Raw genomic sequence first — 15,151 nt, 5'->3', positions numbered from 1 at the left:
GTAATATATATTACACACCGTCACACACCAGCATATAATACACACACAGTAATACATATTACACAGTCACACACCAGCATATAATACACACACAGTAATATATATTACACACACACAGTAATATTTATTACACACGGTCGCACACTCGCATATAGGCCCTTATTCAGATCTGATCTCAGTACAGATTTGTTCTCAAAATGGGCAAAACCATGTGCACTGCAGGTGGGGCAGATGTAACATGTGCAGAGAGAGTTACATTTGTCGCATGCTGACACTTCCCCTGCGTCTGTTCTCAGTACTGTAAGAGAAACTAGATTGTAAGCTCCTCCGAGCAGGGCCCTCTTCCCTCCTGTTGTCAGAGCCCACTCCTCCTCACATGTCACTCACAGCTCTCCTATACTCCAACACTCAGTGCCCATCTTTGTCCGCATACTCATCTCCATCATTGGCCTCAAGCCTCTAGTTGTATGTTGATTGGGTCCTCACTACTTACATTTAAGCTGTAATGTGTATTGATCTGTGGCGCTCTTTATTTGTACTGTATTCTTGTTATTTATTCAATGTTATTATGCCAAGCTTTGTCTCCCTGTATTGTTCCTTTGTACGGCGCTGCCAAACACTTGTGGCACCTTATAAATAAAATTATAATAATAATAACAACCTGCAGGAAGCAGTAGGTGCGCGGACACTTACCTCATCCATGGCACGGATCTCTAACCGCAGCTTATCCATCACAGTAATGAAGAGCTGGAAGAGATGTCCACACGTCACAAAGGAAAGACAGATTGTCTGTAACACACTGATACATAGATCCCACTCACTGATCTATAACCCCACCCACTGACCCATAGGCACCAGAGACCCCACCCACCCACAGGCGGCAGAGAGCCCCCCCACCCATAGGCACCAGAGACCCCACCCACCCACAGGCAGCAGAGAGCCCCCCCACCCACAGGCGGCAGAGACCCCACCCCTAGGCAGCAGAGAGTCCCCCATCCATAGGCACAACAGAGACCCCACCCACTGACCCGTAGGCACCAGAGACCCCACCCACCCACCGGCAGCAGAGAGCCCCCCCACCTATAGGCACAACAGAGAGCCCCCCCACCTATAGGCACAACAGAGACCCCACCCACCCACAGGCAGCAGAGAGCCCCCCCACCTATAGGCACAACAGAGAGCCCACCCCACTTCCAATCTGTAGGCACAACAGAGACCCCACCCACTGACCCGTAGGCACCAGAGACCCCACCCACCCACAGGAGGCAGAGACCCCCACCCACAGGCAGCAGAGAGTCCCCCATCCATAGGCACAACAGAGACCCCACCCATGGGCACCAGAGACCCTACACAGAACCTCATTAGACCCCACAGTCAGACCCCCCATACACAATAAGCGGAGGAAACTCACTGAGACTATATCTGCGATGCAGCGATTCAGGTTTCCTTTATCATCCTTGATGGTGATTGGTCGATCTTCTTTTATACGCTCCATAGCCAGAGGACAGTCCAGCTGTGGAAACCAGAGATCCGTTTACAGCGTGTGCTGCTTACCCGTGGGGCAGCCTTCACCCTCCAGCGGTTCCCACCCAAATGCTCCAGCCTTCCCGAGCACTCCACAATGCAAATAAGGGGGACATTGTAGAAAAGGACCCTTATACGCTGGAGCGCACCAGGCAAGTCTGTATCTCTACTAGGGTGAGATGGCGGCAGAGCACTCCTGATACACTGGGGGTTATTCGGAGGCACAATCACTCTGTAATTAGATTAGATACGTCTTTATGGTCATCACCTCAATTAGGGTGACAAAACTCAGTCCAAATACATACATATAATAATATACGAAGGATCCACAGACAATGTACAATAAAACATAAATCCCATTACCCCCCCCCCCCCCCCATGACCCAAATTAGCATTTCATTCTACAATAGCCCTAGGAAAGAAACTATTCCTCATCCTTCTGGACAAAACCATGTGCGCTGCAGGTGGGGCAGATGTAACATGTGCACAGAGAATTAGATTTAGGTGAGTTATTTTGTTTCTGTGCAGGGTAAATACTGGCTGCTTTATTCTTACACTGCAATATAGATCAGTTTGAAGTACACCCCCCACCCAATTCTAACTCACTCTGCACATCTTACATCAGGACCACCTGAAGTGCACATGGTTTTGTCCATTAGAGAGTGATTGTGCCTTTCCGAGTGAACCAGAATAACCCCCATAGTGTGAAGCAGAAATGAGGCGTGGCCAGCACATGGGTGAGGCAGGAATGAGGCGTGGCCAGCACATGGGTGAGGCAGGAATGAGGCGTGGCCAGCACATGGGTGAGGCAGGAATGAGGCGTGGCCAGCACATGGGTGAGGCAGGAATGAGGCGTGGCCAGCACATGGGTGAGGCAGGAATGAGGCGTGGCCAGCACATGGGTGAGGCAGGAATGAGGCGTGGCCAGCACATGGGTGAGGCAGGAATGAGGCGTGGCCAGCACATGGGTGAGGCAGGAATGAGGCGTGGCCAGCACATGGGTGAGGCAGGAATGAGGCGTGGCCAGCACATGGGTGAGGCAGGAATGAGGCGTGGCCAGCACATGGGTGAGGCAGGAATGAGGCGAGGCAGGAATGAGGCGTGGCCAGCACATGGGTGAGGCAGGAATGAGGCGTGGCCAGCACATGGGTGAGGCAGGAATGAGGCGTGGCCAGCACATGGGTGAGGCAGGAATGAGGCATGGCCAGCACATGGGTGAGGCAGGAATGAGGCGTGGCCAGCACATGGGTGAGGCAGGAATGAGGCGTGGCCAGCACATGGGTGAGGCAGGAATGAGGCGTGGCCAGCACATGGGTGAGACAGGAATGAGGCGTGGCCAGCACATGGGTGAGGCAGGAATGAGGCGTGGCCAGCACATGGGTGAGGCAGGAATGAGGCGTGGCCAGCACATGGGTGAGGCAGGAATGAGGCGTGGCCAGCACATGGGTGAGGCAGGAATGAGGCGTGGCCAGCACATGGGTGAGGCAGGAATGAGGCGTGGTCAGTGCACCGGTGAGGCAGGGAGGAAGCATGGCCGCGAGGAGGGGTGTGATGGGAAAGAGGAGGTGTGATCTAGACTGGACTCACTCTGTATTTTCTGCAGAAATCATCTATAGACCCAACTTCTGCTCCTTGTACTTGTTTGAAAGCAGCTTTATACTGAACCAGGAGACGGGAGCAGGCAGCTGTGTACCTGCAAAACACAAGGACACAGTACAAACATAACAGTGTGGCAGAGAGGGCTCAGAACAGGGAAACAGGTGGGGGTAAGACTCCTGCTACAGCACAGGTAATACACACCACTGCTCTACCGGGGTGACTGGACAACAGAGAGGAAACCGTGTCAACAAATGTGAAGTGAGGAATAAAGATGTATTACCCGCTGTCACACTACCCAGACCACCCAGCAGGGGCACAGGTGTATTACCCACTGTCACACTACCCAGACCACCCAGCAGGTGCACAGGTGTATTACCCGCTGTCACACTACCCAGACCACGCAGCAGGGGCACAGGTGTATTACCCGCTGTCACACTACCCAGACCACCCAGCAGGGGCACAGGTGTATTACCCGCTGTCACACTACCCAGAGCACCCAGCAGGGGCACAGGTGTATTACCCGCTGTCACATGTCCCAGACCACCCAGCAGGGGCACAGGTGTATTACCCACTGTCACACTACCCAGACCACCCAGCAGGGGCACAGGTGTATTACCCACTGTCACACTACCCAGACCACCCAGCAGGGGCACAGGTGTATTACCCACTGTCACACTGTCCAGACCACCCAGCAGGTGCACAGGTGTATTACCCACTGTGACACTACCCAGACCACCCAGCAGGTGCACAGGTGTATTACCCTCTGACACACTGCCCAGACCACCCAGCAGGGGCACAGGTGTATTACCCGCTGTCACACTACCCAGACCACCCAGCAGGTGCACAGGTGTATTACCCGCTGTCACACTACCCAGACCACGCAGCAGGGGCACAGGTGTATTACCCGCTGTCACACTACCCAGACCACGCAGCAGGGGCACAGGTGTATTACCCACTGTCACACTACCCAGACCACCCAGCAGGGGCACAGGTGTATTACCCACTGTCACACTACCCAGACCACCCAGCAGGTGCACAGGTGTATTACCCGCTGTCACACTACCCAGACCACGCAGCAGGGGCACAGGTGTATTACCCGCTGTCACACTACCCAGACCACCCAGCAGGTGCACAGGTGTATTACCCACTGTCACACTGTCCAGACCACCCAGCAGGGGCACAGGTGTATTACCCTCTGTCACACTACCCAGACCACCCAGCAGGTGCACAGGTGTATTACCCTCTGTCACACTACCCAGACCACCCAGCAGGTGCACAGGTGTATTACCCGCTGTCACACTACCCAGACCACCCAGCAGGTGCACAGGTGTATTACCCACTGTCACACTGTCCAGACCACCCAGCAGGGGCACAGGTGTATTACCCTCTGTCACACTACCCAGACCACCCAGCAGGGGCACAGGTGTATTACCCTCTGTCACACTACCCAGACCACCCAGCAGGTGCACAGGTGTATTACCCACTGTGACACTGCCCAGACCACCCAGCAGGGGCACAGGTGTATTACCCGCTGTCACACTACCCAGAGCACCCAGCAGGGGCACAGGTGTATTACCCGCTGTCACATGTCCCAGACCACCCAGCAGGGGCACAGGTGTATTACCCACTGTCACACTACCCAGACCACCCAGCAGGGGCACAGGTGTATTACCCACTGTCACACTACCCAGACCACCCAGCAGGGGCACAGGTGTATTACCCACTGTCACACTGTCCAGACCACCCAGCAGGGGCACAGGTGTATTACCCGCTGTCACACTACCCAGACCACCCAGCAGGTGCACAGGTGTATTACCCGCTGTCACACTACCCAGAGCACCCAGCAGGTGCACAGGTGTATTACCCACTGTCACACTACCCAGACCACCCAGCAGGGGCACAGGTGTATTACCCACTGTCACACTACCCAGGCCACGCAGCAGGTGCACAGGTGTATTACCCACTGTCACACTACCCAGACCACCCAGCAGGTGCACAGGTGTATTACCCACTGTCACACTGTCCAGACCACCCAGCAGGTGCACAGGTGTATTACCCGCTGTCACACTACCCAGACCACCCAGCAGGGGCACAGGTGTATTACCCGCTGTCACACTACCCAGAGCACCCAGCAGGGGCACAGGTGTATTACCCGCTGTCACATGTCCCAGACCACCCAGCAGGGGCACAGGTGTATTACCCACTGTCACACTACCCAGACCACCCAGCAGGTGCACAGGTGTATTACCCACTGTCACACTACCCAGACCACCCAGCAGGGGCACAGGTGTATTACCCACTGTCACACTACCCAGACCACCCAGCAGGGGCACAGGTGTATTACCCACTGTCACACTGTCCAGACCACCCAGCAGGGGCACAGGTGTATTACCCGCTGTCACACTACCCAGACCACCCAGCAGGGGCACAGGTGTATTACCCGCTGTCACACTACCCAGAGCACCCAGCAGGTGCACAGGTGTATTACCCACTGTCACACTACCCAGACCACCCAGCAGGGGCACAGGTGTATTACCCACTGTCACACTGTCCAGACCACCCAGCAGGTGCACAGGTGTATTACCCGCTGTCACACGTCGCAGACCACCCAGCAGGTGCACAGGTGTATTACCCACTGTCACACTACCCAGACCACCCAGCAGGGGCACAGGTGTATTACCCGCTGTCACACTACCCAGACCACCCAGCAGGGGCACAGGTGTATTACCCGCTGTCACACTACCCAGAGCACCCAGCAGGGGCACAGGTGTATTACCCGCTGTCACACTACCCAGACCACCCAGCAGGTGCACAGGTGTATTACCCGCTGTCACACTACCCAGACCACCCAGCAGGTGCACAGGTGTATTACCAGCTGTCACACTACCCAGACCACCCAGCAGGGGCACAGGTGTATTACCCACTGACACACTACCCAGACCACCCAGCAGGGGCACAGGTGTATTACCCGCTGTCACACTACCCAGACCACCCAGCAGGGGCACAGGTGTATTACCCACTGACACACTACCCAGACCACCCAGCAGGTGCACAGGTGTATTACCCGCTGTCACACTACCCAGAGCACCCAGCAGGGGCACAGGTGTATTACCCACTGTCACACTGTCCAGACCACCCAGCAGGTGCACAGGTGTATTACCCGCTGTCACATGTCCCAGACCACCCAGCAGGTGCACAGGTGTATTACCCACTGTCACACTACCCAGACCACCCAGCAGGGGCACAGGTGTATTACCCGCTGTCACACTACCCAGAGCACCCAGCAGGGGCACAGGTGTATTACCCGCTGTCACACTACCCAGACCACCCAGCAGGGGCACAGGTGTATTACCCGCTGTCACACTACCCAGAGCACCCAGCAGGTGCACAGGTGTATTACCCACTGTCACACTACCCAGACCACCCAGCAGGTGCACAGGTGTATTACCCACTGTCACACTACCCAGAGCACCCAGCAGGTGCACAGGTGTATTACCCACTGTCACACTGTCCAGACCACCCAGCAGGTGCACAGGTGTATTACCCGCTGTCACACTACCCAGACCACCCAGCAGGGGCACAGGTGTATTACCCGCTGTCACACTACCCAGACCACCCAGCAGGGGCACAGGTGTATTACCCGCTGTCACACTACCCAGAGCACCCAGCAGGGGCACAGGTGTATTACCCGCTGTCACACTACCCAGACCACCCAGCAGGGGCACAGGTGTATTACCCGCTGTCACATGTCCCAGACCACCCAGCAGGGGCACAGGTGTATTACCCACTGTCACACTGCCCAGACCACCCAGCAGGGGCACAGGTGTATTACCCGCTGTCACATGTCCCAGACCACCCAGCAGGGGCACAGGTGTATTACCCACTGTCACACTACCCAGACCACCCAGCAGGGGCACAGGTGTATTACCCACTGTCACACTACCCAGACCACCCAGCAGGTGCACAGGTGTATTACCCACTGTCACACTACCCAGACCACCCAGCAGGTGCACAGGTGTATTACCCACTGTCACACTACCCAGACCACCCAGCAGGTGCACAGGTGTATTATCCGCTGTCACACGGCCCAGACCACCCAGCTGGGGCACGGGTGTATTACCCACCGTCACACTGTCCAGACCACCCAGCAGGTGCACAGGTGTATTACCCACTGTCACACTACCCAGACCACCCAGCAGGTGCACAGGTGTATTACCCACTGTCACACTGCCCAGACCACCCAGCAGGTGCACAGGTGTATTACCCACTGTCACGCTACCCAGACCACCCAGCAGGGGCATAGGTGTATTACCCACTGTCACACTACCCAGACCACCCAGCAGGGGCACAGGTGTATTACCCACTGTCACACTACCCAGACCACCCAGCAGGGGCACAGGTGTATTACCCACTGTCACACTACCCAGAGCACCCTGCAGGTGCACAGGTGTATTACCCACTGTCACACTACCCAGAGCACCCAGCAGGGGCACAGGTGTATTACCCGCTGTCACACTACCCAGAGCACCCAGCAGGTGCACAGGTGTATTACCCACTGTCACACTGCCCAGACCACCCAGCAGGGGCATAGGTGTATTACCCACTGTCACACTACCCAGAGCACCCAGCAGGGGCACAGGTGTATTACCCGCTGTCACACTACCCAGACCACCCAGCAGGGGCACAGGTGTATTACCCACTGTCACACTACCCAGACCACCCAGCAGGGGCACAGGTGTATTACCCGCTGTCACACTACCCAGAGCACCCAGCAGGTGCACAGGTGTATTACCCACTGTCACACTACCCAGAGCACCCAGCAGGTGCACAGGTGTATTACCCACTGCCACACTGTCCAGAGCACCCAGCTGGGGCACAGGTGTATTACCCGCTGTCACACTGCCCAGACCACCCAGCAGGGGCATAGGTGTATTACCCACTGTCACACTACCCAGAGCACCCTGCAGGTGCACAGGTGTATTACCCACTGTCACACTACCCAGAGCACCCAGCAGGGGCACAGGTGTATTACCCGCTGTCACACTACCCAGACCACCCAGCAGGTGCACAGGTGTATTACCCACTGACACACTACCCAGAGCACCCTGCAGGTGCACAGGTGTATTACCCGCTGTCACACTACCCAGAGCACCCAGCAGGTGCACAGGTGTATTACCCACTGTCACATGTCCCAGACCACCCAGCAGGGGCACAGGTGTATTACCCACTGTCACACTACCCAGACCACCCAGCAGGGGCACAGGTGTATTACCCACTGTCACACTACCCAGAGCACCCAGCAGGTGCACAGGTGTATTACCCACTGTCACACTGTCCAGAGCACCCAGCTGGGGCACAGGTGTATTACCCACTGTCACACTGTCCAGACCACCCAGCAGGTGCACAGGTGTATTACCCACTGTCACACTGTCCAGACCACCCAGCAGGTGCACAGGTGTATTACCCACTGTCACACTACCCAGACCACCCAGCAGGGGCATAGGTGTATTACCCGCTGTCACACTGTCCAGACCACCCAGCAGGGGCATAGGTGTATTACCCGCTGTCACATGTCCCAGACCACCCAGCAGGGGCACAGGTGTATTACCCACTGTCACACTACCCAGACCACCCAGCAGGGGCACAGGTGTATTACCCGCTGTCACACTACACAGACCACCCAGCAGGGGCACAGGTGTATTACCCACTGTCACACTACCCAGAGCACCCAGCAGGGGCACAGGTGTATTACCCGCTGTCACACTACGCAGAGCACCCAGCAGGTGCACAGGTGTATTACCCACTGTCACGCTACCCAGAGCACCCAGCAGGTGCACAGGTGTATTATCCACTGTCACACGTCCCAGACCACCCAGCAGGTGCACAGGTGTATTACCCACTGTCACACTGTCCAGACCACCCAGCAGGTGCACAGGTGTATTACCCACTGTCACACTGTCCAGAGCACCCAGCTGGGGCACAGGTGTATTACCCGCTGTCACACTGCCCAGACCACCCAGCAGGGGCACAGGTGTATTACCCGCTGTCACATGTCCCAGACCACCCAGCAGGGGCACAGGTGTATTACCCACTGTCACACTACCCAGACCACCCAGCAGGGGCACAGGTGTATTACCCACTGTCACACTACCCAGAGCACCCAGCAGGTGCACAGGTGTATTACCCTCTGTCACACTACCCAGACCACCCAGCAGGGGCACAGGTGTATTACCCGCTGTCACACTACCCAGATCACCCAGCAGGTGCACAGGTGTATTACCCGCTGTCACACTGTCCAGACCACCCAGCAGGTGCACAGGTGTATTACCCGCTGTCACACTACCCAGACCACCCAGCAGGGGCACAGGTGTATTACCCACTGTCACACTGCCCAGACCACCCAGCAGGTGCACAGGTGTATTACCCACTGTCACGCTACCCAGAGCACCCAGCAGGGGCACAGGTGTATTACCCGCTGTCACACTACCCAGACCACCCAGCAGGTGCACAGGTGTATTACCCACTGTCACACTGTCCAGAGCACCCAGCAGGTGCACAGGTGTATTACCCACTGTCACGCTACCCAGAGCACCCAGCAGGTGCACAGGTGTATTACCCGCTGTCACGCTACCCAGAGCACCCAGCAGGTGCACAGGTGTATTACCCGCTGTCACACTACCCAGACCACCCAGCAGGTGCACAGGTGTATTACCCACTGTCACACTACCCAGACCACCCAGCAGGGGCACAGGTGTATTACCCACTGTCACACGTCCCAGACCACCCAGCAGGTGCACAGGTGTATTACCCACTGTCACACGGCCCAGACCACCCAGCAGGTGCACAGATGTATTACCCACTGTCACACTACCCAGACCACCCAGCAGGGGCACAGGTGTATTACCCGCTGTCACACTGTCCAGACCACCCAGCAGGTGCACAGGTGTATTACCCACTGTGACACTACCCAGACCACCCAGCAGGTGCACAGGTGTATTACCCACTGTCACACTACCCAGACCCCCCAGCAGGTGCACAGGTGTATTACCCACCGTCACACTGTCCAGACCACCCAGCAGGTGCACAGATGTATTACCCACTGTCACACGTAGAAGACCACCCAGCCGGTGCACGGGTGTATTACCCGCTGTCACACTACCCAGACCACCCAGCAGGGGCACAGGTGTATTACCCGCTGTCACACTGTCCAGACCACCCAGCAGGGGCACAGGTGTATTACCCACTGTGACACTACCCAGACCACCCAGCAGGTGCACAGGTGTATTACCCACTGTCACACTGTCCAGACCACCCAGCAGGTGCACAGGTGTATTACCCGCTGTCACACTGTCCAGACCACCCAGCAGGGGCACAGGTGTATTACCCACTGTGACACTACCCAGACCACCCAGCAGGTGCACAGGTGTATTACCCACCGTCACACTGTCCAGACCACCCAGCAGGTGCACAGGTGTTTTACCCACTGTCACGCTACCCAGACCACCCAGCAGGTGCACAGGTGTATTACCCGCTGTCACACTGTCCAGACCACCCAGCAGGTGCACAGGTGTATTACCCGCTGTCACACTACCCAGACCACCCAGCAGGGGCACAGGTGTATTACCCACTGTCACACTGCCCAGACCACCCAGCAGGTGCACAGGTGTATTACCCACTGTCACGCTACCCAGAGCACCCAGCAGGGGCACAGGTGTATTACCCGCTGTCACACTACCCAGACCACCCAGCAGGTGCACAGGTGTATTACCCACTGTCACACTGTCCAGAGCACCCAGCAGGTGCACAGGTGTATTACCCACTGTCACGCTACCCAGAGCACCCAGCAGGTGCACAGGTGTATTACCCGCTGTCACGCTACCCAGAGCACCCAGCAGGTGCACAGGTGTATTACCCGCTGTCACACTACCCAGACCACCCAGCAGGTGCACAGGTGTATTACCCACTGTCACACTACCCAGACCACCCAGCAGGGGCACAGGTGTATTACCCACTGTCACACGTCCCAGACCACCCAGCAGGTGCACAGGTGTATTACCCACTGTCACACGGCCCAGACCACCCAGCAGGTGCACAGGTGTATTACCCACTGTCACACTACCCAGACCACCCAGCAGGGGCACAGGTGTATTACCCGCTGTCACACTGTCCAGACCACCCAGCAGGTGCACAGGTGTATTACCCACTGTGACACTACCCAGACCCCCCAGCAGGTGCACAGGTGTATTACCCACCGTCACACTGTCCAGACCACCCAGCAGGTGCACAGGTGTATTACCCACTGTCACACGTAGAAGACCACCCAGCCGGTGCACGGGTGTATTACCCGCTGTCACACTGTCCAGACCACCCAGCAGGTGCACAGGTGTATTACCCACTGTGACACTACCCAGACCACCCAGCAGGTGCACAGGTGTATTACCCACTGTCACACTGTCCAGACCACCCAGCAGGTGCACAGGTGTATTACCCACCATCACACTGTCCAGACCACCCAGCAGGTGCACAGGTGTTTTACCCACTGTCACGCTACCCAGACCACCCAGCAGGTGCACAGGTGTATTACCCACCGTCACACTACCCAGACCACCAAGCAGGGGCACAGGTGTATTACCCACTGTCACACGTAGAAGACCACCCAGCCGGTGCACGGGTGTATTACCCGCTGTCACACTACCCAGACCACCCAGCAGGGGCACAGGTGTATTACCCACTGTCACACTACCCAGACCACCCAGCAGGTGCACAGGTGTATTACCCGCTGTCACACTACCCAGACCACCCAGCAGGTGTACAGGTGTATTACCCGCTGTTACACTGTCCAGGCCACCCAGCAGGTGCACAGGTGTATTACCCGCTGTCACACTGTCCAGACCACCCAGCAGGTGCACAGGTGTATTACCCACTGTCACACTACCCAGACCCCCCAGCAGGGGCACAGGTGTATTACCCACTGTCACACGGCCCAGACCACCCAGCAGGTGCACAGGTGTATTACCCACTGTGACACTACCCAGACCCCCCAGCAGGTGCACAGGTGTATTACCCACTGTCACACTACCCAGACCCCCCAGCAGGTGCACAGGTGTATTACCCACCGTCACACTGTCCAGACCACCCAGCAGGTGCACAGGTGTATTACCCGCCGTCACACTGTCCAGACCACCCAGCAGGTGCACAGGTGTATTACCCACTGTCACACTACCCAGAGCACCCAGCAGGGGCACAGGTGTATTACCCGCTGTCACACTGTCCAGAGCACCCAGCAGGTGCACAGGTGTATTACCCACTGTCACGCTACCCAGAGCACCCAGCAGGGGCACAGGTGTATTACCCGCTGTCACACTACCCAGACCACCCAGCAGGTGCACAGGTGTATTACCCACTGTCACACTGTCCAGAGCACCCAGCAGGGGCACAGGTGTATTACCCGCTGTCACACTACCCAGACCACCCAGCAGGGGCACAGGTGTATTACCCGCTGTCACACTATCCAGAGCACCCAGCAGGTGCACAGGTGTATTACCCACTGTCACACTACCCAGACCACCCAGCAGGTGCACAGGTGTATTACCCACTGTCACACTGTCCAGACCACCCAGCAGGTGCACGGGTGTATTACCCACTGTCACACTGTCCAGACCACCCAGCAGGTGCACGGGTGTATTACCAGCTGTCACACTGCCCAGACCACCCAGCAGGTGCACAGGTGTATTACCCACCGTCACACTGTCCAGACCACCCAGCAGGGGCACAGGTGTATTACCCACTGTCACACGTCCCAGACCACCCAGCAGGTGCACAGGTGTATTACCCACTGTCACACTACCCAGACCACCCAGCAGGTGCACAGGTGTATTACCCGCCGTCACACTGTCCAGACCACCCAGCAGGTGCACAGGTGTATTACCCACTGTCACACTACCCAGAGCACCCAGCAGGTGCACAGGTGTATTACCCACTGTCACACTACCCAGACCACCCAGCAGGTGCACAGGTGTATTACCCACTGTCACACGTCCCAGACCACCCAGCAGGTGCACAGGTGTATTACCCACTGTCACACTACCCAGACCACCCAGCAGGGGCACAGGTGTATTACCCACTGTCACACTGTCCAGACCACCCAGCAGGTGCACGGGTGTATTACCCACTGTGACACTACCCAGACCACCCAGCAGGGGCACAGGTGTATTACCCACTGTCACACTACCCAGACCACCCAGCAGGTGCACAGGTGTATTACCAGCTGTCACACTGCCCAGACCACCCAGCAGGTGCACAGGTGTATTACCCGCTGTCACACGTCCCAGACCACCCAGCAGGGGCAGAGGTGTATTACCCACCGTCACACTGTCCAGACCACCCAGCAGGGGCACAGGTGTATTACCCACTGTCACACGTCCCAGACCACCCAGCAGGTGCACAGGTGTATTACCCACTGTCACACTACCCAGACCACCCAGCAGGGGCACAGGTGTATTAACCACCGTCACACTGTCCAGACCACCCAGCAGGTGCACAGGTGTATTATGTGAGGTAAAATTTCAGAAGGAAAATAAATCAGGCGCTATGACAGTTGCTGTAGTTCTAAGTAAAGCAGATGCTATTTTCTATTTTTTACTGGAAATAAAAACAAATAAATTAGCAATATACAAAAGGATGCACAATAATATTACACAGAAATGTAAGCAGACGCAGAAGAAAGAGGACAAAGAGGTGTTAGATCTTGTTAGACAGAAGGAGGCTAAGAAGGTAATCAGATGTTCCCGGACCGTCCGTTCTGTACTATGAGATGTGCGCTCCCGCGCATCTCATCGTACGGTACAAAAAGTATGTGCTGCTTTTTGTACTAGGTACACATCGCATCGGTTTACAGTGCTTGCACACGGCATGCACTAGGGATACGATCCGATGTGTGCTAATTAAGTCCCAAACGGATCCGTTAAATGGACCGTGTATGGGCACCTTTACCTGGTAAATCTCTTTCTTCGAGGACATCAGGGGCCACAGCTTTACAGTGGGTAATAGGAGTGGGAGAGAGCTCCAGCACCCTAGAGGTTAACTTTAACTGCCTCCCAGGTAGCCAGGCTCCTCCCCTCCTATACCCCGCCTCCAGGCCAAGGACCTCAGTTTTTTTAACAAGCCATGGCAGGAGACAAGAGAGAAGGAAGAGAAGCACCGCACAGAGACACATTCTGAAACATGTTAGTACCCTCAACAGAGGAGTAATATAACCAGTGAAACGTAACTTTAACGTAACTGAAGCAGGTGCGGCAGGGAGGGATCCCTAAGGCCCCTGATGTCCTCGAAGAGAGAGATTTACCAGGTAAGACATAAATCTAATTTTCTCCTTCGGGAGACATCAGGGGCCACAGCTTTACAGTGGAACGTCCTAAAGCAGCCACCTATGGGGACGCGCCTGTGCCGCAGCCAACACACTCTGCCCGACGTATCTGACCCCTGAAAGGCCGGAACCACGATTTCCTGGTTAATGTGGAAACTGGACACCACCTTTGGTAAGTGAGAAGGGACGGTATGAAGAACCGCTCGGTCATCATGTAAGACCAGGAAAGGGGACTTACAAGACAGGGCAGACAGATCGGACACCCTCCGGGCTGATGCTATTGCCAATAAGAAAACCATTTTCCAGGTGAGCCAACACAGGTCCACGGACCGCAAAGGCTCAAATGGTGGCTTCTGAAGCGCAGATAGCACAAGTGAAAGGTCCCAAGAAGCAACCGGGGTAACAAAGGGAGGCTGGATATGCAAAACACCCTGCAGGAATGTAACATCCTGCAAAAGTGCTAATCTTCGGCGAAACAAGATGGACAAAGCCAAGACTTGAACCTTCAAGGTAGATAAGCGCAATCCAGCCACCAGGCCCTTCTGTAAGAAAGATAGAATCCGAGTCAGTCGGTAAGTCTTAGGATTGAAGTGGCGAGTTCTACACCAAATAAAAGTAGGCCCTGGTGGAGATTACTCACGCATTAAACCCCCTAGCCCTCAA

General features: G+C 56.1%; 1 protein-coding gene across 1 annotated transcript in view; it reads right to left on the bottom strand.

The window, feature by feature from the left end:
* The window catches only part of VPS28 (VPS28 subunit of ESCRT-I), a 104,973-nt gene that overhangs the window by 43,702 nt on the left and 46,120 nt on the right, over positions 1-15,151 (bottom strand). The window contains exons 6-8 of the mRNA XM_083171423.1: positions 3,112-3,217; positions 1,412-1,513; positions 694-747 (exon numbers count right to left, since the gene is read on the bottom strand). Of these exons, the coding sequence (XP_083027549.1) occupies positions 694-747; positions 1,412-1,513; positions 3,112-3,217 (262 nt within the window). The remainder of the gene's footprint in view (positions 1-693; positions 748-1,411; positions 1,514-3,111; positions 3,218-15,151) is intronic.

This window comes from Crinia signifera, chromosome 2, assembly GCF_055691185.1.
Source record: "Crinia signifera chromosome 2, ASM5569118v1, whole genome shotgun sequence".
Lineage (NCBI taxonomy): Eukaryota > Metazoa > Chordata > Amphibia > Anura > Myobatrachidae > Crinia > Crinia signifera.
Note: the sequence above shows the minus strand (reverse complement) of the source record. Positions and strands in the feature narration are given on the sequence as shown.